The sequence below is a fragment of the Sinocyclocheilus grahami genome, unplaced genomic scaffold (genome assembly GCF_001515645.1).
Source record: "Sinocyclocheilus grahami isolate Dianchi unplaced genomic scaffold, SAMN03320097.WGS_v1.1 scaffold181.1, whole genome shotgun sequence".
Classification (NCBI taxonomy): domain Eukaryota; kingdom Metazoa; phylum Chordata; class Actinopteri; order Cypriniformes; family Cyprinidae; genus Sinocyclocheilus; species Sinocyclocheilus grahami.
Genome location: NW_015505360.1, coordinates 1191813 through 1217968, shown reverse-complemented (window position 1 = coordinate 1217968; position 26156 = coordinate 1191813). Strand labels below are relative to the sequence as shown.

At 39.9% G+C, this 26156-nt stretch overlaps 3 protein-coding genes across 3 annotated transcripts in view; 1 reads left to right on the top strand and 2 right to left on the bottom strand.

Annotated features, from left to right (window-relative positions):
* Positions 1-7303: 7303 nt before the first annotated feature.
* Positions 7304-20861, bottom strand: LOC107594278 (Na(+)/H(+) exchange regulatory cofactor NHE-RF2). Its single transcript, XM_016284267.1, has 4 exons — positions 19929-20861; positions 15004-15234; positions 11192-11416; positions 7304-7930 (listed from the first exon to the last, which is right to left on the bottom strand). Exons 1-4 carry the CDS (start codon positions 20160-20162, stop codon positions 7703-7705), a joined length of 918 nt encoding a protein of 305 aa, XP_016139753.1. The 5' UTR covers positions 20163-20861; the 3' UTR covers positions 7304-7702.
* Positions 20862-21795: 934 nt separating this feature from the next.
* nthl1 (nth-like DNA glycosylase 1) lies at positions 21796-23938 on the bottom strand. The gene is made up of 7 exons (XM_016284342.1): positions 23876-23938; positions 23446-23721; positions 23204-23374; positions 22935-23129; positions 22640-22732; positions 22406-22565; positions 21796-22330 (listed from the first exon to the last, which is right to left on the bottom strand). Exons 1-7 carry the CDS (start codon positions 23936-23938, stop codon positions 21906-21908), a joined length of 1383 nt encoding a protein of 460 aa, XP_016139828.1. The 3' UTR covers positions 21796-21905.
* A 9-nt stretch (positions 23939-23947) lies between these two features.
* LOC107594329 (tuberin-like) overlaps positions 23948-26156 on the top strand; it is a 49440-nt gene continuing 47231 nt past the window's right edge. Inside the window, 5 exon segments of the mRNA XM_016284341.1 lie at positions 23948-24097; positions 24175-24261; positions 24339-24449; positions 24534-24681; positions 25897-26014. Coding sequence (XP_016139827.1) covers positions 23963-24097; positions 24175-24261; positions 24339-24449; positions 24534-24681; positions 25897-26014 — 599 coding nt within the window. The 5' untranslated portion in view covers positions 23948-23962.

Here is a 26156-nt window from a genome sequence, read left to right as displayed (position 1 = left end):
GAGGGTGGGTGGGTGGGTGGGTGGGAGGGGGGAGGGGACTCCTCTAGTTAACTACAGAATGCACCCAATCACGGGGAATAAACCTAAAAACGTAGGGAAGACGAGAGAATAGTGTAACCGAGGGAGAGCGAAAAACAAAGTTTAAGAGAGCGGGAGGGAGGTCGTAGGTTAAACGGGAGGGAGGTATAGACAGTTATCTGGGAATAAAGATTAAGATTAGGGAGGGAAGCTAGACATCAACTGTTATACGACTTTTTTTAATCTCAAGTTATCCCAGGCATAAGAATCAAATGCATTCACACGCAGACTGACCATAGAGACACTTGCACATAAAGTTGCAATAACTACGAGCGGCCAGCGCTGCCGTAGCAATAGCATAATCAGCCTTTAACACTGAGACTCTCTAGGAAAGACTAGCGTCGTTTTTTCTTTTTTTAATAATTAGTATTGATGAAACGACAACAATCTCATCTTTAAAAAAAGATGGTTAGCGCGCTATCGCGAATTTGTGTTTTTGATCATTAGTAAGGGAGCATCTATGAATTCACAGTTTTCATCATCATCATCATCATCATCATCGGCTTTGTCGTCGTTCTGTCCGATTGTCGTCACGATTCTCTGCTTGCGTCTCTTATGCCGTATCGTTTATTTTCCAACGTTTCTTCTCACTTTTTTGCGTAGTTGGCTTGTAGTTTTTTTCCTGGGCTTGGTCAGTGTTCGCTGTTGAAACTCATCCTAGTTTACAGATTTCAATCACACCGTAGTTTAATCTTGTCATGATTTCGAGAGATTCGGTCTCGTTGCGAGGGAGCTGGAACGGAAACTCCACAGTATAACGATCATGACTTGCGTTATGTATGTGTTCGGTCGTGTGTGTGTGTGTGTGTGTGATTTGTGTAACGGTAGTTGTGTTGGGAGCTTTTAAGTGTGTTTTGTTAGTGTCATTGCTATGTTTTTTTTTTTCGTAATTCACATTTCATGTGTGTATTCTGCGTTAATAGGTTAAATTGTTTTAAGGTACCTTACACTTGACTCCTGGACCCCTATTGACCTGTAAACTGTGACCAACGATGTGCGCGTGCGCTTGTGAGTGTGTGTATGAATGTATTTGTACTGATAAATATTAATGCCATATTGATATTTAGTGATTTAATCAGCTTATCCAACAAACTACAACTATATCAAATAGTTTTACAACAAGGTTCATTTTTGAGTTTTGCTGCTATTGCTAATTTTGGTTACTTAAATAGAACCAAATTCACAACATTTACATGCTATTGGAGCAAAATGCGTAATTTAAATTTGGATTTTCGCTAGTCATGCACTTTTTTTTGTTTTGCTATTTTTATGATTTTTGTTTTGTAAGGACGTTGCTTGTACATTTACTGATAAAACTGTTGGATTCATCATGCGTCTTGTTTTTTCTTGAGACTATTTGTTGGTTGGACGATTTGAAATAATAGCGAGCTGAAAGCAAAGACAGGAAGTGACGGTTAGTGTCGGACGATTGCTGCGTGTGGAAATCTGCTGAGACTGAAAGAAAAACAATCCCACCTTTCTCTCTTTACCATGCCAGGAAAAATAAAACGATTTTTTACAAAGCTGAACAAGTTTTTTTGTGTTTTCTTGATTTTTAAAAAAAAAAAAATTTTTATTATAAAAGAGTTTTCAAGACAAACTTAAAAACTACAACCAAAATTGGAGTGTTGTGCCTTTTAATGATAGTTCGTCGTGGCCTAATGGTCAGAGTCGGACTCGTAACCCAAAGGTTGCGGGTTCAAGTCTCGTACCGGCAGGGATTGTAGGTGGGGGGAGTGAATGTACAGCGCTCTCTCCCACCTTCAATACCACGACTGAGGTGCCCTTGAGCAAGGCACCGAACCCCCAACTGCTCCCCGGGCGCCGCAGCATAAATGGCTGCCCACTGCTCCGGGTGTGTGTTCACGGTGTGTGTGTGTGTGTGTGTGTGTTCACTGCTGTGTGTGTGCACTTTGGATGGGATAAATGCAGAGCCTGCTCCGGGTGTGTGTTCACAGTGTGTGTGTGTGTGTTCACTGCTGTGTGTGTGCACTTTGGATGGGATAAATGCAGAGCACTAATTCCGAGTATGGGTCACCATACTTGGCCACATGTCACGTCACTACTTCTTATCAGTATGCTAGTGTACATCTAAGCATCTTTAGCACTTCTCATTCTAAAGAACACCATTCAATCATCAGTTTCTGTCAAATGTACTCTATAAACGAGAATGTCCCACTCCTTGAATAAATTGCTTTTTGATGGTTAATCAGACCTGTGTGGTGTCCCTGTTAAGGATTTAGTTGGATAGATGGTGGCTTGAATAGTCAAGGACACAACAGCTAGACATTTTCAATGGAAATTTTTGGGATATTGATCATCAGTTGTGGGAAAACCATAAGCAACACCCATCAGAACAGGCTGAAGGTCTGTGCCAGGCAGGGATTCCAGTTTTCCACAACAAAACTAGCCCAATTGCATTTTGAGGGGGGCTCCAGGGGGTAAAATACATGTTTTTGGTGGGGTTCCCCTGGTAAAAGTCACACTCCAGGGGCTAAATATCACGTTATCGGGGTCGCTTTAATCTGCAGACATGAAAAACAACCCGCAGCAACAGTGATAAAGTAGGGGGAACCGCAAACTTGGCAACACTGGTCTGTGCCAAACATTTTTGGATTAGAGTTCAGGATTTAAAAAAATCCCCTGGCCATAATGAATTCCAGCAAACTCTAGTGATTCAGAAGACATGCATCTGCCTTGAAGCATCTAAATAGGTCCAGGTTGTCTGTGCTACTCAGAATCAAATGCTTCTCTTGTCATTTGTTGTCCTGATGAATATTGTTTTTATCAGCAGTTTCACATATAAAATGCAGATTACAGCATTAAGTTCCTGTACTTCAATGTCTCTGTCCAGATCTCTTGTCTTTCTGTAAGAAATATGACATGATCTTGACAGGACATCAGTCACTCACTTATGCAAACAAGCTGTAATAATGACGATAATTTACAGCAGAGACTCCCCTTTCAAAACATAATCCAGAATTGGACCAATTTGAGCATCTTAAAGTCTGTAACGGTGCTGTTCACTTGTCATCAGACATACTGATCACAGACTGTGTTTTAATAGTCTCTGAGATGATGACCCAGCTTTATGTGTGTGTGTGTGTGTGTGTGTGTGTAACAGCTGCAACTGTCTCACTGCATAACCTCAGATGCTACAAACCCACATACAGGAAACACACAAGCAATGACAGGAAGTTTGGTTCAACGCATCTATTATATTTACTGTGCAATCACGCAAGACTAACAAAGATATTCAAACAGTATCAGGAACTACTGAACTCTCAGTACGCTTATTTGTGTGTAAAACCTGTTTAGTTGTTTTCACACTGAAATCATGTTTCATCAGGTTTACATGTGAATTTGCATTGCAAGTTTAGGGTTAAAAACAAACTCAAGCACAACATGTCACAGACTCCTGGTGGCCTTTTCAGTGAGTTTGAGCTTTAACCCAGAGTTTGTTTTGCTGGAGAGTGTGGCTTGCCGTGAGAGCTGAGATCAAGTGTGTGTGTGTGCAGTGAGAGAAGGTGGGATGTTAAAGTGTGTGTGGTGTGACTGTAGGCGTTATTAAAGTGAAACACAGGAGGACTGGAACTAAACCAAATGAAAAAGAGGAAGAAACTCGCATGCAAGAGAAACATCAGAGCCATTAAGAACAGTGATGTGTGTGTGTGTGTGTGTGTGTGTACTGGTTTATATATCCTGGTGGGGACTTAAACCTGACTACACACAGACTCATGGGGACTCGTGTCACGGTGGGGGCCTATATTGTGGTCCCCACGGGTACAAAAGCTTATAAATCATACAGAATTAGTTTTTTTGAAAATCTAAAAATGCAGAAAGTCTCCTGTAAGGGGTAGGGTTGGTGTAGGGCAATAGAATATAGGGTCTGTACAGTAGAAAAAAACATTACGCCTATGGAGAGACCCCACAAGGATAGCGGACCAGACTGTGTGTGTGTGTGTGTGTGTGTGTGTGAGTGTGTGTGTGTGAGAGTACTATCATACACAAAACACTTGGTTAAACTTTTTGAAATAAATAGTTCACCTAATTTACCTTATATTTAATGTAATTAATTAGCTGAGTTGACCATGAACATTCCCGAAGACATTCCTCTGAAAGTGCCTGAAATGTTTTGTCATATTTTACCAAGGTTTTTTTTTTTAATCTCTCTCCCTAAATATGGATAAAACATTTAATAACAAAATAAAATTTGATTTAGTTAACTGATATTTAGCAGTCATCCCTCACACGAGTCGAGTCGCGAATCGGTTCACCTGAAGAACGATTCATTCGCTCTCTAATCTCTCTGTATCCGCATTATATTATGGGCAGTGTTGTTCCTAACTTGAGTTTGTACAGTACTGGCTGACAACAGGTGAGGAGTTTTCTGAACCGTCTTTAATGAGAGGGAGCTGAACTCACATGTGCTGCAATCCTGTAAAACTCCTTTAAAATGGAAGTGGAGGAGAACTGGAGGATTAAGAGATCATAGAAGATGGGAAAGAATCCAGATACTCACTTTACTGAGATGAGCAGAGGAAGAGGGTTTCATTTATCTAAAACACAATGAACCCATGACTATTGGGAAATGTCTATCTCTTTGCATATATAACTGATAAAAGATACATCCTAATGTTCTGCTGGTCTCGTGCAGCTGCATTGGTCTCACCTGTTGTGCGCCGCAGCGCCAGTGTGTCTCTAGCGGCCGACAGAAGAACTGCAGCCGTCAGAGAGACCGTCGAGTTGCACCGTGTCAGCATCAGACTTTATGACAACTTCAGTCTAAAATACTCTTGTTTATTTCGGTTTATACGTGTGTGAGGGCGAGCCCAGTACATGAGAAAATGGATATACATAAGATGAGGGCGACAAGAACAATTTATATACATTAATGAGACTTAAAATAATAATACATGCCTCAGATGTAAATATATTAGGGCTTTTCTGTAATCAGTTACACTGTTGTATTACTTTACGTTTTCAGAATACATAATTATATAACGTTATTAATTATTAATACATATAGCTATATTTCTGTATGTGTTAGTGTTTTTTTTTTTTTAAAGATATTGTTTTACTTTTGATTTTATAATCCACACAAAGATTGAGGTCAAAAACAGTTGAGGTTCACTGACTGGTTAATATTGATCTAAAATATGTCTGTAAAATATAATATAATGTCTGTAAATACTCTGTGTGATATAATGAACCATCAATATCATGTAGAAATGTTAAACCAGCATTTATGAGAACATGGTAAGAAAATAAACACATAAATATTCCTTCAGTGTTAAAGAAAACGGTCATTAGCCAGTATGCTCATTCTAGAGATCACCCGATTGGACAAAAATCTGTGTGGTGCAGGATGATGTCATCGATATTTTTTATCCGTTTTCCTGGAAGAGAAAAGCTGCGTCCCAAATGAGGCACTATGCACTCATGCACTGTGCGCTAAACCATGGAGTGTATGAATTATATAAGGTTCTTTTGTAATTCATAATCGGAGTCTGATAGCTCCTCCCCCTTCGCTACATAATTAAAGCTGCGACAGTTGAGTGCATGAAGTGTCCAACACCCCACACTTCCGCTGCGTCCGAAATCGCATGCTTCCCTACTATATAGTAGGCGAAAAACAGTATGTGAGGTGAGTATGTCTGAATTCATAGTATTCGAAAAACAGTAAGCGGAAAGTACCTGGATCAGCTACTACTAGCCACAGGAGAGCATGGAAGTGAAGCGATGCAACTGACACTGGAAGATCATGTGACAGTAACAACAAGGCGGATGTAGCACATACGAATTTCATTCATACTACCCATATTCATATTATGGGCGAATTCCAAACGGAAGTGAGCATCCCTAGGCCCTACTCCCTTTGAAAACAGTTGAGTGCATGAAGTGTCCAACACCCCACACTTCCGCTGCGTCCGAAATCGCATGCTTCCCTACTATATAGTAGGCGAAAAACAGTATGTGAGGTGAGTATGTCTGAATTCATAGTATTCGAAAAACAGTAAGCGGAAAGTACCTGGATCAGCTACTTTCTTCACTATCCCATGAGGCCACAGGAGAGCATGGAAGTGAAGCGATGCAACTGACACTGGAAGATCATGTGACAGTAACAACAAGGCGGATGTAGCACATACGAATTTCATTCATACTACCCATATTCATATTATGGGCGAATTCCAAACGGAAGTGAGCATCCCTAGGCCCTACTCCCTTTGAAAAGCAGAGCCCTTGAAGTGTGTTCTTTGAAGGGTGCAGGGCATTACTGTCTCCTATAAGCGTTTTGAACTACCTTAACAAAGGGACTGACTGACCAAATGTTACTTTGAATTTTTTTTTATTATTTTATTCAAATATTGTCAAATTGTGTCTTATTAAACTTAATTTAATTAAACTTAAAATTAAACTTTTACAAACTAAATTTGCTTACACTACCGTCTTAAATCATTTTTCTATCTCTGACGAAAAATATTTTGTATTACATTAAACTAGACAAATGTAATTATAGAACGTCCTCTTTTAACGGCTAAAGTAGGCTAAATTCAAATTCAAATGTAGTACCTACTCAGTACGCAATTTCGGACGCAGAGTTTGTTTTTTCGGTTAAGTGCATTTCACTTGCACTTTTTATACTACAAAATGTCATAGAATAGTGCACAAGTACGCGATTTGAGACGCACCTCAAGATTATAGAGTTTAATTGTAGCTATGTCTGCTAATAGTGAATGTTGTGAGGATTTAGGAGTATATTAGCTAGGGCTGGGCGACAGCTGTGTCTGTCTGATAATAGAGTTTGGGGTGTGTAGGTTCCTGTAGGCAGTGAAACACAAACTGATGTAACGCCATTTAGTCATTTTGCAGACTCTTTTATCCAAAGCGACTTACAATTGGGGAATATATAAAGCGATCCAGGTATTGTTCAAATAAGTACAAGCTAGGAAGGAAAAAAATCATTTTTTTTTTCACAGACGCATGTGAAAGTCTGTGAGGCGTCCTGACGTTCATCTAGGAGGAAGTGTGTTTTTATCTGAAATAATAAAAGGTTTGTCACTGACTTTCTAATAAAGCAGACAAGCATGCAGAGCACCATAACCACTTCATCATTACACTTCTGAGGAATCGTATTCATAAAGTGCCACATCTAAAATCCATATAATAATGATGAAATAATGCTCTCGGATTTAATCATAAATATCCTCATTTGAGTTCTGAAGATGAGATGAGGGTGAGTAATTAATTACAGGATTTTCAATTTTCATTTTTGGGTGAACTATCTCTTTAACTATATTAATTCCTGAATTTAATACTTGACTATAAACAAGTGTTTTGCTAATGATATTCAAATGCATTCAGAGACAGTGAATTGAACACTGTTTGTCAGTCATAATTACTGATCTGTCTGTGATAATTACAGAAAACGGATGCAACTTAAATCCATTAGGACGGATTTGCTGTCTCTGACGATCACGGCATCACACAAGCAAGCAAACTCTCTGCTCTAAAACAGGATCCTCCCATCAAGGAGTGGATGAACCAGGCGTTTCTCTTCATTTACGTAATCTGCCTCTCTCCAGAAGTCTAATTTAATCTAATCCAGTGCTGCTAATCTGGGCTAATCGAGTCTCGTGTAATCCCGTCCGATCACCTCGATGAGCCGGTCTCTCGGCCTCAGTCCCGCGTCCTCCGCCGGAGAGTCGGGGTCCACCGAGCGGACGAACTGACCCACGCGGGACTTTCTGCAGTGCAGGTTGAAGCCGTAGCCCTGCTCGCCTATGGTCATGTGACACAAGCGCGGACGCAGGTCCTTCGTTACCACATCCACCTCCGAAAGCGTCTCCTCCTGGAGAGAGAAAAGGAACGCAAGAACAGTAATGAACTTAACGTTTAGGTCAACAAAACAGGAAAACGGACTCTTTTAGCTCCAACATTAGATAATGAGTCCATTTAAAGGGATAGTTCACCCTAAAATTCTGTAATCATTTACTCACCCTCAAGTTGCATGAAACCTGTATGAGTTTCTTTCTTGTATTAAACACAATAGAAGATATTTTGAAGAATGTTGGTAACCAAACAGTTGCTGGTAGCCACTGACTTACAGAAGTCAACTGTTTGGTTAAAACAAACACATTTTTGGGTGAACTATCTCTTTAATTTCCAGAGTGAGATAATACAGGGAAAGCATTTGCTACAGGTTTTGTCTCGATGTGCAACATATTCTGTATATTTACTCAATAAAATAATCCATATTTATTACTTTAGACAAACAGAAATTCTCATCAAACAGTCTTTACAGATACATTTTTCTCAATTTATCTAGTGTTTTCTGTATGAAAATCCACAGAGGCGGCTGCGCCAGTAATATTTTTTTAATATTTATTTTTTGTTTGCATAAAAATTGCAATTGATCGTTCTACATGTTGGTCAGATGATCCACTTCCTGTCTAAGTGGGCAGGTCTTGGCCAGAATTAGATGCATTATGGGTCAGACTTCATTCAATTTAGTCAAAGGTCCAGATGCGCTAGTATTTATTAACAAATAATTAATAATAAGAAACAAGTTTGACATTACAAGCATTGCCAGCACAGCCATTCAAATACTAAGTTAATGCAATTACAAACACTTTATATGTCAAACAGTTGTGGTTATTTTTATAATTAGTTTTTATAAGTAAAAACGTATCAGTCGCAAAATTATTATTATTTTTTAAATTTAGTTACAAATATTTAATTGTAAAACTATCTTCCATTACATGTTTTTTATGCGATCATTTAGACTCATTTATCACTAAAATATACAGTTGCATTTATGTTTTATAATTAATTTGGAAAATGTATTTGCCTTCAGTTCACAGCAATTCACTTGAAAAGTTGTTTTTTTACTTAATCTTAAACATTTAATGGTAAAACTGTCTTCTAACACAAAATTAGTAAGCATTTGAATTTGTAGGTTCATTTATCTCACTTAACTGTAGTTATTTTTTATAATTAGTTTTGACAATTAATTTGCCTTCAGTTGTGTACACAAGAAGTCACTAGCAAAAACATTTTTTTTTTAATTAGAAATAATTTTTGGTATAACTGTCTCCCAGTGCATTACAAAATATTTATACATTGGTTTAGTAATTTATTAATTCAAATTTTCATTAATTTATAATTTAATAATTAATTTCACTAAAATTAATAAATGAGCCTTTTTTAAATTACAATGCATAAACAACTTTCTGATACTCAAAGTAAAAATATTAATATGCAAAACTGCATTTCATTAATATTACAAATATTTTATTTTTAACTATGTTGAGGTGTTGCATTCTCAGTGTTGCCACAAGGACATCAATATTAACCATATGTTTTCTTCTTCTACAGCCAGTTTTCTCATTCAGGTCAATTAGTGCTTTAATAATGACACATCTGGTTTAATGACACAGATGGCTGAAGAAAACTATCACCCACTTAAGTACTTGTTGCAGCCAACAAATATACACATTCAACAAGACTGCATTCCTGCACCTTTATCAGGCATTCACGTCTGCATTTACTCAAAGTTTCTGGCCAAAGAGAGAGGAACAAACGGTCCTGTCTGATATCATATGCTGTATTATATGATATATGCACGAGCCTGGGCCGTGCAGAAGGACAGTGTGAGCATGTGTGCGTGACCATTGGCTCATTTCCTTCAAGAAGTGAAACACGCCCAGCAGGAATAAGGGACATTCTGTGAGACACCATGTCACTTCCTGTTCTAAGACAATACAAGGGTGGTGTCTGTTTGTGTCCCATGGGGTAGAGTGACTGAAGAACCTCGCCTTACACACACATGTGCTTTAGCTCCTGAGGCTGAGACGCCGCTTAATCTAATCCAGCACACACACACACAAACAACACTCTCACTGAATTCTGGGAAAATACCCAGAAATCAGACACCCAGGACCAGAGAGTGGGAACAAAAAGCAGGTACATGAGAATTAAGGTCATACAGAGAGAGAGAGAGAGAGAGAAGATGAGGACAGTGAATGAAAGAAGAGAGACAGATGCAAATGTAGTTTCACTTAAAGGGATCAGATATATTTTTTTATAGCATTTGATTTGCAAGATTCACCTGCACTGCAAAACGTGCTTTAACAAGCTTTTTTTTTTTTTTTTACCTCATTTTCATGTTAATGAAGCACATAATTCCCAGTGTATAATGTAAGTTAAGGTTTCTTGTGCAAAAAAAACAAAACAAAACAGTTTGTAAGTAATTAAGGCTGATAAACAGGCTGATTTTGCTACTGTACCTTTAAGGCTTCCAAATATAGTTTACCTACTATATACACTACCATTCAAGAGTTTGGGGTCAGTAAGATATGATTTATTTTTGGTTATTAAATATTATTATTATTTTTATTTATAATATATATATATATATATTTTTTATAAATTAAAAAAATTAAAAAGAATACTTTCATTCCAGCAAGGGTGCATTAAATTGATTAAAAGTGACAGTAAAGACATTTATAATGTTATCAAATATTTATATTTCAAATAAATGCTGTTCTTTTGAACTTTATATTCATCAAAGAATCCTGGAAAATAAAATGTATCACATTTCCACAAAAATATGAAGCAGCACAACACTGATAATAATAAGAAATGTTTCCTGAGCAGCAAATCAGCGTATTAGAATGATTTCAGAAGCATCGTGTGACACTGAAAACATATTCAAATATAGCCAAATGAAAAACAGTTCTTTTAAATTATAATAAAATTTCAAAATATTACTGTTTTTACTGTATTATCAAATAAATGCAGCCTGAGCAGTAGAGACTTCTTTCAAAAATATTAGTACTGTACCTTTAAGGCAGAACTCTGTGATGATTGGCTGACCTCTTTACATGGGAATTAATGTACTATCTCTAAACTCGTAGATATGTGAAAGCATTATTTAAAATGTCTATACATTTATATTGTATGCATCAGAGTCTATTCAAACTAACTGCACTTTAAAATACAAATACGTACCAATACTAACACTAATTGTGTTACAGGTTTGCAGGTCCTTCAGTTTCAATCCGCACCATATAATCAGCTCCATCATGAAGACCCTGCTGCTGAAACTCACCTGTGTGCTGGTCTCTGATACGCTGAGGTCAGTGCTGAGGTCAGGCACCGGTTCAGGCTCGGGTGTGACGCTGGACTCCACAGTGAGTTTGGTGAAGGGCTCAGGCTCCGGTTCAGTCTTGTGTTCACCGGGTGACGACAGAGGCAGAAACACGGGTGACGCCAGACGGGCATGAGCTCTGTAGAGTGGAGAGCCATTCATTACTCCTCCGGCGCTGCTGGGACTCTACGAGAAGACAGTAAAGCAGACATTCAGCTGAATATTTCATCCTCCACAATGAACCTGAACGTCAGTGGTCGGTGTTTCTGCTTCAGCGGTCCAGCGTGTGAATGTCACTATTGTTTGTGTTGTGTTCGTGGTCATATGCCGGTGTTTGGGGAAGCTGCTTTGAAACGGTTGTTTGCCAAGAAACAACCTACTCATAATTGAAATAAGTGAGACCACAGTCAAACTAGCCTTCTGTTCGGCCTCGATAGAAGTTATCACTCATTACACTGGTGCAATAATCATAAAGATTTAAATACAATTATAAAATCAAATTAAATCAATAAACCACAAGAAGCTGTCTGTTACAGTGATTTTGCTACAAGCAATGGGTGTTTTTGAAACTCCCTTAACTGGCTTCTTGCTTTTATATAATGACAACAACAGCAATATAATAAAAACAGTTACATCAATACAGTAGAACCAAAAGTTAAGTTCATTAGCCAAACTTCAGGCTGTTCAAGGTTGCTAAGCAACATAGCAACTTGGCTAATTAACATGCATCAAATGTGGCTCATCCAATCAGAATTAAGAGTCAGAACAGAAAAGAAGCTTAAAGGTGCACTAATCAATTTCTGAGAAACACTGTTGAATGTGGATCGGACCAAGCACCAAAACACACTTGTAGCCAATCACCAGTAAGGGGGCGTGTCCACTCATGATGGGGGAGGTGCCTGTTGCCGGAATACATTACGTAACTTGTAAAATCTGAACAGATTATAGGCATAATATACCTGATGATTTTGTAGATGTTTACAGAGAAAAACCAAGCACTACGCGTCACTCACCAGCAGACTTTTAAGTCCATCTACATGCAACAAACTTGCCTAGAAACAAGCGCTTTGTTTCTAGGGGATGCATGACAAAATAAAAACAATATGTTTTAAATATCAAACATGTTTAATACCCTTCAGCTGAATGGCATCAAAGCTGGAAGCTAAAAAATCGGAGTCTGTACCATTCGTACACTACGTGTTTTTTTTTACAACTGACCAAATCCTCGTTGACTCGTTCAGACTGTAAATCGGGCCAAAAGTTATGTAGTGTTTTTTTAATAAAACAAGAAACACTCTAATTTATATAAAAGAAATGAGAAAACTGGAAAAGCCAGCTAAAAAATCGGAGTCTGTACCATTCGTACACTACGTGTTTTTTTTTACAACTGACCAAATCCTCGTTGACTCGTCCAGACTGTAAATCGGGCCAAAAGTTATGTAGTGTTTTTTTAATAAAACAAGAAACACTCTAATTTATATAAAAGAAATGAGAAAACTGGAAAAGCCAGACTTTTAGTTACTTTTAGTTGCTCTCCAATACTGTTAGATAGTCGTTGGTTTAGTCTGCAGGTAATAATAAAACAAACAATTTGACCATCTCTGGATTATGTTGTTTACAGGACTCTTGCTGTGTGCTGATCCGGCAGCCGTCTGCTACCTAAGCATGTGTCAACACACTTCACCTGAACTGGACACATCGAGGTCAGTAAAGAGCTTAGACAGCTCCAGTCAAACACCTCTAGATGAAGCCAGACTGAAGCTCCTGATGGTGGGCAGGTGTGTGTGTGTGTGTGTGTGTGTGTGTATTAAATGTATCCCTCATGTCTTACTGTAATCTTGGCCATGGTTGATTTCACAGCAGTGTAAATCAAAAAATGATTGTCCTAAAATTCAATATTTTGAAATGTATCCAATAACTTGCATAAACTCAAAAATATGAACATTATTAGCAATCAGTTCATTGACATTTTTTATAGTTTAAGTGTTTGTCTTACATGCTAATAATTGTCTGCATGAAACACACTGCGGTCAGGTTACTCTTGTTGCGTGTGAAGCCACATTTAGTCTGGTTCATATGATGCTCTTTGCAGTGGTGTCATTTTAGTATCATCGATAAACTAAATACTTTTTGTAAATATTCTGTTAGTTTATTTTAATAAGCCTGCTTTGCATAGTTTTGGTTTTCAAAAATGTCACACAACCTGTCCATGTTCACAAGCCTAATTTGACTAGCTTCTATCAAGTGACACATTTCCATTGATTGGACCGTATGCAGACTTAATTTGATTTGTTAAACCCTGGTGTTCCCGTGAAAAGCACATTACAAATACAAGCTCTTCTGGAGCTTATTAGGCCGATCAAGAATATATATTTTTTTATCAAGAATAAACCTCGCTTTAACAAAACAGAGCACACTGAATTTAATGAATTTAGTTATTAAATTAATATCATTCACCAGTCTGAATACTTAGCTTTAATAAGAGGTCTTAAAGGGATAGTTCACCTAAAAATAAAATTCTGTCAAAATGTACTCACCCTCAAGTTGTTCCAAACCCGTATGAGTTTCTTTCTTCTATTGAACACAAATTAAGATATTTTGAAGAATGTTGGTAACAAAACAGTTGCTGGTAGCCATTGACTTCCACAGTATGGAATAAAAATACAATGGAAGTTCATGGCTACCAGTAACTGCAACATTCCTTAAAGTATCTTCTTTTTTATTCAACAGAAGAAAAAAATCATACAGGTTTGGAACAACATGGTGAGAAACAGGGTGAGTAAATGATGACAGAATTTTCATTTTTGGGTGAACTGTCCCTTTAAATGAAATAATATCACAAAAATTTGGCCCCAAAATAGCAAATGCATGGCTCATTTTAATTACATCAAACACTGAATGACTAATATTAATGCATCCTGTTTAATAATCAGCAAATAAAGGTTACAGTCTAACTCTCCATTCTCTATTAAGTAAGAAATGTGACAATTCTGCTTTCAATTGAATCCATTAATGACTCTTAGTACTAGTGAAGAATGTGGTATATTTGTAGCAATAGCCAAAAATACATAGTAAGGGGCAAAATTATAGAATTTTCCTTTATGACAAAAATCATTAGGATATTAACTAAAGATCATGTTCCATGAAGATATTTTGTAAATTTCCTAAAGTAAATATATTAAAACTTAATTTTTGTAGTTATGCATACAAACAATGCATATTAGTAATATGCATTGCTAAGAACTTCATTTGGACAACTTTAAAGGCGATTTTCTCAATATTTGGATTTTTTTGCACCCTCAGATTCCAGATTTTCAAATAGTTGTATCTCGGCCAAATATTGTCATATCTTACCAAACCATACATCAATGGAAAGCTTATTTATTATGTATAAATCTCAATTTAAAAATATTGACCCTTATGACTGGTTTTGTGGTCCAGGGTCACATATCATTTTAGCAGAATAATGCAGTTATTCAACAACCATTAACACAGTGAATGTTAATCTGGTATTTTTTAAAAATGTAACTCTTCTGAATTCTGGATTCCCAACCCTATTCTTTGTACAGTGCGATCTAAATATAGCTCACTGCTTCTCTCTGGGCTGGATTTCCTCCTTGACTTCCTCTCATGGAGTCTCCAATATGAGGGAAGTACTTATACAGAAATAGAGACTGTATGGGCACTACATTCTGATGTACAGACTACAGTCTGATGGCGATGGGATGTTTCACCTACACAGATGCAAGCACTCACATTAGAGGTCTTCTCACCTTATTAATGAAAATGCCCTCTGAGCTCTGTCTGCTGTAGGGAGGAGTGGCGGAGTCTCGCGGGGAGGCGCGGGGAGAGGACGCCGCTGAGGAGCGAGAGGACAGAGAGCCCATCTCAATCGCCCTATCCTCCGTACATGGCAGATCGTGAAACTTCAGGAACTCTTCGGTGACCCGGTCCACCACCAGCAGCCTGGTGCGGTGCTCCACCTCCAGGATCCTCTGCACAACCTGAGAGACACACAGAATATAACACTCCCTAAAACATACCACTAAGTATTACCATGCGATTTTGGAACATGGTACGATATAGGCTACGGTTTGCAAACAAACTAATTTTATTGGAATGGAATTTTTTTTTGCAAAAAAAGTTTTGCAAGCGAATGTACATTTTGTCGTGGAAATGTAAAAGTTTAGCAAGAAAACAAAAGTTTTGCAAACAAATGCAAATTCTGAACAAAAGTTTTGCATGTGAAAGAAAAGTTTATTGGGGGAATGGAAAAATTTTGCACACAAAGTTTATTGGGGGAATGCAAAAGTTTTGCACATGAACGCAAAATTTATCAGGGGAACGCAAAAGTTTTGCTCGTGAACGCAAAGTTTATCAGGGGAACGCAAAACTTTTGCGCGTGAATGCAAAGTTTATCGAGGGAATGCAAAAGTTTTGCGCGTGAATGCGAAAGTTTATCGAGGGAATGCAAAAGTTTTGCGCGTGAATGCGAAAGTTTATCGAGGGAATGCAAAAGTTTTGCGCGTGAATGCAAAGTTTATCGAGGGAACGCAAAACTTTTGCGCGTGAATACAAAGTTTATCGAGGGAACGCAAAACATTTGCGCATGAATGAAAAGTTTATCGAGGGAATGCAAAAGTTTTGCGCGTGAATGCAAAGTTTATCAGGGGAACGCAAAAGTTTTGCGCGTGAATGCAAAGTTTATCGACAGAATGCAAAAGTTTTGCGCGTGAATGCAAAGTTTATCGACGGAATGCAAAAGTTTTGCGCGTGAATGCAAAGTTTATCGAGGGAATGCAAAACTTTTGCGCGTGAATGCAAAGTTTATCAGGGGAACGCAAAAGATTTGCGCGTGAATGCAAAGTTTATCAGGGGAACGCAAAAGATTTGCGCGTGAATGCAAAGTTTATCAGGGGAACGCAAAAGATTTGCGCGTGAATGCAAAGTTTATCAGGGGAACGCAAAAGATTTGCGCGTGAATGCAAAGTTTATCAGGGGAACGCAAAAGATTTGCGCGTGAATGCAAAGTTTATCAGGGGAACGCAAAAGATTTGCGCGTGAATGCAAAGTTTATCAGGGGAACGCAAAAGATTTGCGCGTGAATGCAAAGTTTATCAGGGGAACGCAAAAGATTTGCGCGTGAATGCAAAGTTTATCAGGGGAACGCAAAAGATTTGCGCGTGAATGCAAAGTTTATCAGGGGAACGCAAAAGATTTGCGCGTGAATGCAAAGTTTATCAGGGGAACGCAAAAGATTTGCGCGTGAATGCAAAGTTTATCAGGGGAACGCAAAAGATTTGCGCGTGAATGCAAAGTTTATCAGGGGAACGCAAAAGATTTGCGCGTGAATGCAAAGTTTATCAGGGGAACGCAAAAGATTTGCGCGTGAATGCAAAGTTTATCAGGGGAACGCAAAAGATTTGCGCGTGAATGCAAAGTTTATCAGGGGAACGCAAAAGATTTGCGCGTGAATGCAAAGTTTATCAGGGGAACGCAAAAGATTTGCGCGTGAATGCAAAGTTTATCAGGGGAACGCAAAAGATTTGCGCGTGAATGCAAAGTTTATCAGGGGAACGCAAAAGATTTGCGCGTGAATGCAAAGTTTATCAGGGGAACGCAAAAGATTTGCGCGTGAATGCAAAGTTTATCAGGGGAACGCAAAAGATTTGCGCGTGAATGCAAAGTTTATCAGGGGAACGCAAAAGATTTGCGCGTGAATGCAAAGTTTATCAGGGGAACGCAAAAGATTTGCGCGTGAATGCAAAGTTTATCAGGGGAACGCAAAAGATTTGCGCGTGAATGCAAAGTTTATCAGGGGAACGCAAAAGATTTGCGCGTGAATGCAAAGTTTATCAGGGGAACGCAAAAGATTTGCGCGTGAATGCAAAGTTTATCAGGGGAACGCAAAAGATTTGCGCGTGAATGCAAAGTTTATCAGGGGAACGCAAAAGATTTGCGCGTGAATGCAAAGTTTATCAGGGGAACGCAAAAGATTTGCGCGTGAATGCAAAGTTTATCAGGGGAACGCAAAAGATTTGCGCGTGAATGCAAAGTTTATCAGGGGAACGCAAAAGATTTGCGCGTGAATGCAAAGTTTATCAGGGGAACGCAAAAGATTTGCGCGTGAATGCAAAGTTTATCAGGGGAACGCAAAAGATTTGCGCGTGAATGCAAAGTTTATCAGGGGAACGCAAAAGATTTGCGCGTGAATGCAAAGTTTATCAGGGGAACGCAAAAGATTTGCGCGTGAATGCAAAGTTTATCAGGGGAACGCAAAAGATTTGCGCGTGAATGCAAAGTTTATCAGGGGAACGCAAAAGATTTGCGCGTGAATGCAAAGTTTATCAGGGGAACGCAAAAGATTTGCGCGTGAATGCAAAGTTTATCAGGGGAACGCAAAAGATTTGCGCGTGAATGCAAAGTTTATCAGGGGAACGCAAAAGATTTGCGCGTGAATGCAAAGTTTATCAGGGGAACGCAAAAGATTTGCGCGTGAATGCAAAGTTTATCAGGGGAACGCAAAAGATTTGCGCGTGAATGCAAAGTTTATCAGGGGAACGCAAAAGATTTGCGCGTGAATGCAAAGTTTATCAGGGGAACGCAAAAGATTTGCGCGTGAATGCAAAGTTTATCAGGGGAACGCAAAAGATTTGCGCGTGAATGCAAAGTTTATCAGGGGAACGCAAAAGATTTGCGCGTGAATGCAAAGTTTATCAGGGGAACGCAAAAGATTTGCGCGTGAATGCAAAGTTTATCAGGGGAACGCAAAAGATTTGCGCGTGAATGCAAAGTTTATCAGGGGAACGCAAAAGATTTGCGCGTGAATGCAAAGTTTATCAGGGGAACGCAAAAGATTTGCGCGTGAATGCAAAGTTTATCAGGGGAACGCAAAAGATTTGCGCGTGAATGCAAAGTTTATCAGGGGAACGCAAAAGATTTGCGCGTGAATGCAAAGTTTATCAGGGGAACGCAAAAGATTTGCGCGTGAATGCAAAGTTTATCAGGGGAACGCAAAAGATTTGCGCGTGAATGCAAAGTTTATCAGGGGAACGCAAAAGATTTGCGCGTGAATGCAAAGTTTATCAGGGGAACGCAAAAGATTTGCGCGTGAATGCAAAGTTTATCAGGGGAACGCAAAAGATTTGCGCGTGAATGCAAAGTTTATCAGGGGAACGCAAAAGTTTTGCGCGAGAATGAAAAGTTTATCGACGTTTTTTGAAAAGTTTATCGAAAAGTTTTGCGCGTGAATGCAAAGTTTATCGAGGGAACGCAAAAGTTTTGCGTGTGAATGCAAAGTTTATCGAGGGAACGCAAAAGTTTTGCGCGTGAATGCAAAGTTTATCAGGGGAACGCAAAAGTTTTGCGCGTGAATGCAAAGTTTATCAGGGGAACGCAAAAGTTTTACGTGTGAATGCAAAGTTTATCGAGGGAATGCAAAAGTTTTGCGCGAGAATGAAAAGTTTATCGAGGGAATGCAAAAGTTTTGCGCGTGAATGCAAAGTTTATCAGGGGAATGCAAAAGTTTTGCGCGTGAATGCAAAGTTTATCGAGTGAATGCAAAGTTTATCGAGGGAATGCAAAACTTTTGCGCGTGAATGAAAAGTTTTTTGGGGTAATGCAAGTGTTTTGCATGTGTACGCAAAGTTTATCAGGGGAACGCAAAAGTTTTCACGTCAACGTAAATGTTAATCAGGGGAACGAAAATGTTTACTGTACGAACACAAAGCTTATCGGGGAATACTAAAGTTTTGCAAGTGAACACAAAGCTTGGAAGAAAATGCAAAAGATTTAAACGTAATGTTCATTGTGGGAATGCAAAAGTTTTGTGAGCAAATGTAAAAGTGTTGATATTGAATGCAAAGTTTCTCTGGGAAACAAAGGCATTGAATTATAATTTTTCCTCCCTTTTATACCATCACCACGTCCCTTTAGACACTCCTTACCCTATAAAATCCATGGTATGAATATGAAGTCATTCAGCATGGTATTGCCATTTTATATAGGCTATTATCACAACAGTACTTTTATATAAAAATGTTTTAAGGTGGCATTAGACACTACAGTAAAAAGTAAACTTATTGCACCGTTTTAAGAGGCCCCGTATCTATTTATTATGGGTTTGCAGTGGTTTCCACGGTAGGCCTAAGTGTTTGTAAGGGTGGAGGAAGGCGAGACTGCAGTGTTTTCTTAACATCAACACACAATGATCCAATCTTAAACATTGCGCTGTTACCTGAGTGTGGAATATAACACACTGACTGTGTCTCAAAACATAGTGAGACCCCTATATAGACAGCACTGTGGGTCTCACGCGCGTTTTTGGAACATTCGGGCGCATTTGGAACGTTCATCAGTATGATTCACAAAAATGCTCGGTAGGCCTAAGTGTTTGTAAGGGTGGAGGAAGGCGAGACTGCAGTGTTTTCTTAACATCAACACACAATGATCCAATCTTAAACAAATACCCATTGCGCTGTTACCTGAGTGTGGAATATAACACACTGACTGTGTCTCAAAACATAGTGAGACCCCTATATAGACAGCACTGTGGGTCTCACGCGCGTTTTTGGAACTTTCGGGCGCATTTGGAACGTTCATCAGTATGATTCACAAAAATGCTGTCTAGGTAGGCAGCTCACTAGGTTGTGAGACACATCCCTGAGAAGTGGTCCGACAGGTTCTCCTCTCTCGTTACCTGCTGATGCGTCTCTCCCTCCACGTTCTCTCCGTTCACCTCCACCACCCGGTCGCCGGACCTGAGACCGGACAGGTCCGCGGGGGAGCCCGGCTCGATCCTGCGGATGTATTGCGCTCCTCGGTTGCATTCGCCGTGCAGATGAAACCCGTACCCGCGATCTCCTTTAGTCACATAACACAGCCGTGGACGGAGCTCCCGCTCCAGAATCTCTCGCTCCAGAGTGTTCGCCATATCCAGCTGCAGCCGTGTGCAATCACAACACAAATATAGCCTGCTCTATAATATTATAAGCTTGAGTAAAGTTTTGGCGGATGCATTATTCCACATGCTGAGTCTGTAGGCGTTGTTTCTTATTTATTTAATAGCACAGAATAAACGGAATGTAACAGAAAATATATATTTTTTTACAAGTTCAATATTAAAAATGTGATATAAGAATAAAAAAAAATTAAACAAGCTAAATAAAACCCAAATAAACGCCTTACGTGCGCAAAACCGTGTCCTCCGTTTGTTGTAAAAAATCGTTCACTTCAATTCGTGTTAAAAATAGCTCTTTACTCGAGCGTGTCTTCCACTAAATGACTCTCTCTCTCTCTCTCTCTTCATAACAGTCCAATAAGTTCAGTAGCCGTTCCTCCAGCCCAGCTTCCGTCAGTCGTTCACACTGTTAAAACGACACGCATTCTTCTTATAATGCATACCAATACGATAAAGCAGTAATAGTGTGGCTCTTGAGTTCAATATGTGCGCACGGAACGCATCAGGGTGCGAGTGCGAGACAACAGGTGTTAGAGGATGAGACCGACCGGAGGAACTGTGAAGTGTGTGTGTGTGTGGATTGGAGAGATCAGATGTTGGATAAGTCACAGATATCCATGCGGAACTCTTCCTCTTCACGTGTGTTTTATGGACAGATCTGGGATCAGCTCATCTAACCCACACTGATTCAGTAATAGACACACAGCTGACCTGCAGCAGGGATGATCGACTGCTGTGTGCATTTAAAACAGGCCAGATCGCCCACACGCTCTGCTGCAAATCTGCTGGACACTAAAACACAACAATTAAACCATTGAGCTAGAAAACAGTAAGGATACAATGAGTCCAATTGATGCATAACGCTAAATGCACTGTAATCTGATCAGAGACTGGGATCTGGTGCTTTTCTCATAAATGTGTGTGTGTGTGTGTGTAAGTATTTACTTTTTTTTGGCAGTTCTGCCCTCTAGTGTTGACAACAGTTGAGGCTTGAATTAAATCAAGTTTTCAAAATGAAACCACATGTAGTGAATACTGCCTAGAAAAAATATGAATCCCCAAAAATATGAAGGAGCACAGCTGTGTTCAACATTGATAATAATCAGAAGTGTTTCTTGAGCAGCAAATCAGTATATTAGAATGATTTCTGAAGATCATGTGACACTGAAGACTGGAGTAATGATGCTGAAAATTCAGCTTTGATCACAGGAATAAATGAGTTTACGATATATTAAATTAAAAAAAAGTTATTTTAGCCTTGGTAAGCATCATTTCTTAGAAAAAAACCTTGAGCAGCAAATCAGTATATTAGAATGATTTCTGAAGATCATGTGACACTGAAGACTGGAGTAATGATGCTGAAAATTCAGCTTTGATCACAGCAATAAATGAGTTTACGATATATTAAATTAAAAAAAGTTATTTTAGCCTTGGTAAGCATAATTTCTTTAAAAAAAACAAGTCCAATAAATATAATGCATAAATATTAAGGTAGTACACTAATATGCAATTCTGTATTGTACTGTGGGCACACTCACACACACGTAGAAATGATAGTATACGGTTCTGAACAATGTCATTTAATGTAAAACTAATACCGAACACTAACACTTTTATGTTTTCCATTTCAGTTCCAATTTATTTGATAGAAAACCTACAAAACGAATCAAAGTGACATTTGTTTTGCATTTACACAGTACTTTGTTGAAACTGATTCTAAGTCTCTGCTGTCCTTTGTGTGTGGTGTGAAGACTGAGGTCTGTGCTGTTGTGCTCCTGCTCTCCCTTTCCTCCTGCTTCTCTTTTTAAGGACAGATGGAGCGTCTTCTTCTGATGTCAGCTGTTCTTGTACCTGGTGTCCTGGCACTTCCTGTTTGGCTGTGTTCTTGCTCCTCTGAGACAGGGATGCATCCGCTGGCTCTTCTTTGACCTGTGCTGTTGGAGATGCTAGTTCGTCATCGGGACCGTTAATGGCAGGTTTTGCAGGGCTGGATTTGAGCTTCTTTGGAGACGATCGGTGGGCGGAGGGACAGGTGTGCTGATTGAGACACACGGAGCACAGCGGAGCAACAGGCAAACACACCTGCTGCCCGAAACCAACCAGCAACCAGTTGATCTCACTCCACAGATCTCTGTGAGAAGAAAGAAGACGGGGCAGCAATATGATTCAGAACAGACAGACACGGTGTAAAGCCAAAATATCAATTTCCGCCCTACCGATTCCTGACACCTGGTTCCAGGCGATGTCCATGGCCAGGTGGGCCATCTTGGGGCCGACGCCCGGCAGACGCATCAGACCCTCCACTGTGTCAGGAATGTCTCCGCCGCACTCCTGCTGGATCAGAGCCGTGGCCTGTTTGATGTACTTCACCTTTGTCTGAGAAGAAGTCTGTGAGTTTTTGATTGCTCTGATTATACATACATGTATTTGAACACATAAGAGTCATTTACCCTCCAGAAGCCCACGGGGTAGATGAGTTTACCCAGAGTCTCATCGTCCAACTCGAGTACGGCGTCCACACTGAGCTCACGCTCACGTAATCTCTGCATAGCGCCAGCCGTCACGTGATCTTTCGTTTGACGACCCCTTTAAAGGAAGGTTTGAAATGTTTAAGAACGTAGGATGTTGCAATGGTGTTCCAACTGGTTGCAAGAATGTTCTTTGATTTTTCATAAACCATTATGGGAAATCTGTATGTCTGCTTGGGTAGAGAAGTTGCAGCAATATGATTCAGAACAGACAGACACGGTGTAAAGCCAAAATATAAATTTCCGCCCTACCGATTCCTGACACCTGGTTCCAGGCGATGTCCATGGCCAGGTGGGCCATCTTGGGGCCGACGCCCGGCAGACGCATCAGACCCTCCACTGTGTCAGGAATGTCTCCGCCGAACTCCTGCTGGATCAGAGCCGTGGCCTGTTTGATGTACTTCACCTTTGTCTGAGAAGAAGTCTGTGAGTTTTTGATTGCTCTGATTATACATACATGTATTTGAACACATAAGAGTCATTTACCCTCCAGAAGCCCACGGGGTAGATGAGTTTACCCAGAGTCTCATCGTCCAACTCGAGTAAGGCGTCCACACTGAGCTCATGCTCACGTAATCTCTGCATAGCGCCAGCCGTCACGTGATCTTTCGTTTGACTGGACAGCATTAAGGAGATCAGCACCTGGTAACGACGCACCTGAGAAAAGAACCGAGAATTTTGATTGGCTGTCGGTTACCTCAGGTGATCTGCGATTGGTTCTCGCTCACCTCAGGCGGGGCCTCGGTGTCGTAGCATTTCCCTGCTCCCATTTGGTCCACGGGGGCATCCCGTTTGCTCCTCATCTCCCTGATGAATGACAGTTGTGTTCTCCAATCAAACGGCTCCCAGCGCTCCCTCTTTAGCTCCGCCCCTTCTTCCTCCTCCTCCTCATACTCCACCTTCACACGGCCCCGCCTTGGTTTTCTAGGTGACGTCAAAGAGGCTTGCTCATCCACTGCTTCTTCTTTCACTTTTGTGGTTGGGTTATTGCAACTTGCCACAGTCTCTGTACAAAAAAAAAAAAAAACTATTAAAACAATATTCAAACACATGCATAAATTATATAAAAATATATAATTTAATTCATAATTCAGAAAAAACATAACCCTTTTTTTTTTTTTTGTGTATATATATATATATATATATCAGCCTACAGACCCTCTTATGTGGTTTTTTTGGATCTCCAGCTCCAGGAAGTTTGAAGTATCTCTTATTTCTCATTCAGAGTCTCTCGCAGGAGTGAAGATGAATAAACAGCCCAGTAAAGAGTCTCTGCGGGACCGACTCAACGGGTTCTTTGGCATCGGTTCGACTCGGCCCCACAGCAAACAGACCGAGAGCAAACCGTCAGAGTTCATCATCACGCTGGACATCCTGATGGTCAGAAACGCTCCAATCAATCATTCCCGTCATCGATATTGTGTCTCTCATGTAATCTCTCTCTTCCTATCCTTCAGCAACTCACTCCAGAGTACAACCTCCACCACCGGATCAGAGTCATCAACCACGTGTGCGACCTCGCCAAATCTAAGAAGTTTGAGGAGGTGAGAGCATAGAGAAGCATCTGCCTGCTCCTGTATGTGCAGATGAGCTGATCTACAGTGTGTTGTGTGTGTTTCAGCATGCGGTGGAGAACGTTTGGAAGGCCGTGGAGGACATGATGCAGCCTGAACAGCCGCCTGAAGCCCGTCATGCAGTGCTGGTGCTGCTGAGAGCCATTATACAGGGACAGGTGCACATTTCGAACACCTTACGAACCACAATGCAACATGGTGGCAAACACCACTCACGCTTTCCTCATGATCTTCTTGTGCAGGGTGAGTGCTTGGGTCCGCGCAGAGCCTACTTCTTTAAGATCGTTTTGGATTATCAGCCCTGTAATGAAGATCTGGCCGAGAGACTGGAGGTGTTCAAGGCCCTCACGGAGAACGGGAAAGACATCACCTACCTAGAGGAGGAGATCGGTATGGATCACACATGCTGGTGTTCTTTAAAGGGGTCCTATTATGCTTTTTCACTTTTTCAACTTTAGTTAGTCTGTAATGTTGCTGTTTGAGCATAAAAAAGATCTGCAAAGTTACAAAGCTCAAAGTCCACTTCAAAAGGAGATAGTTTATTTAACAGAAATCACTTTTCAAAAACTACAACAAATGACTCGTTTGGACTACAACGCATATTTTCCAGGATTTGTGATATCACAAATATCAACGAATGGGACGAGACCTGGTTGAGCTGCACTAGAGAAGGCAACGAGTGTTATCACTATGTTGGAGACACGCTAGCTTTCCCAAGGCAGACGAACTTAGAGTGGTTACAATCATCGGAGTTTAAATCGCGCTCAAATTGATTTGATATTGACGCAATATTTATGGTAAGAGGCGTGACATTTCCCGACCAGGAGCCGAGTGCTGCCAATCACAGCACCCACTGGCCCGGCTAACCAATCACAGCACCCACTGGCCAGGCCAACCAATCACAGCACCCACTGGCCCGGCTAACCAATCACAGCACACACTGGCCCGGCTAACCAATCACAGCACATTTCGTATTTCATTTGCATTCATTTGATACAGGAACTATTCGAGCCCTTCATGCCAGACTGGGGAGAGAGGTGTTGTAATCATGTAAATTATGTGAAAAATAATGTGTTTTCTGAACAACCTAGTATGAGATCCTGTTCTATTACACCCCCAAAACAAAATCAAGACTTTGTAAAAAAAAAAAAAAAAACAGAATAGGACCCCTTTAAGGGATCGTTCACCCAAAACTGAAAATTCTGTCATTATTTATTCACCCTCAAGTTGTTCCAAACCTGTATGAGTTTCTTTCTTTTCTAGGCACAAAATAATATATTTTGAAGAATGCTGAAAACCAAACAGTTGTCGGTTGCCATTCACTTCCATAGTATAGGAAAAAATACTATGGATGTCAATGGCTACCGGCAGCTGTTTGGTTTTCAGCATTCTTCAAAATATCTTCTTTTGTGTTAAAGAGAAGAAAGAAACTCATTTACTCAGCCTCATGTATTTACTCTCCTGTATGACTTTCTTTCTCCGACCTGTGAAACACAAAAGAAGATAGGTAACAAATGTCGGAGCTGCGGTTTTCTATATAATGAATGGTTTGTTTAGCGTCACACGCAGAGTGTAATGTGTGTTTGTGTGTGATTTCTCTCTTAGCTCGGTTCGTCTTGCTGTGGATGGACATCGGTCTGTCATCAGATTTCTTGCATGTCCTCGTGAACTTGGTCAAATTCAACTCCTGCTACCTGGATGAGAACGTCTCCCTCATGGTCCAGTAAGAAAACACACGCAAATGATCTTACGTTTCTCATTACCTTTTGAAAGCTTCTGCTTAAATGCTTGAACTTTGACGTGTAGACAGATATATATATATATATATATATATATATATATATATATACACTTTATTTCAAACG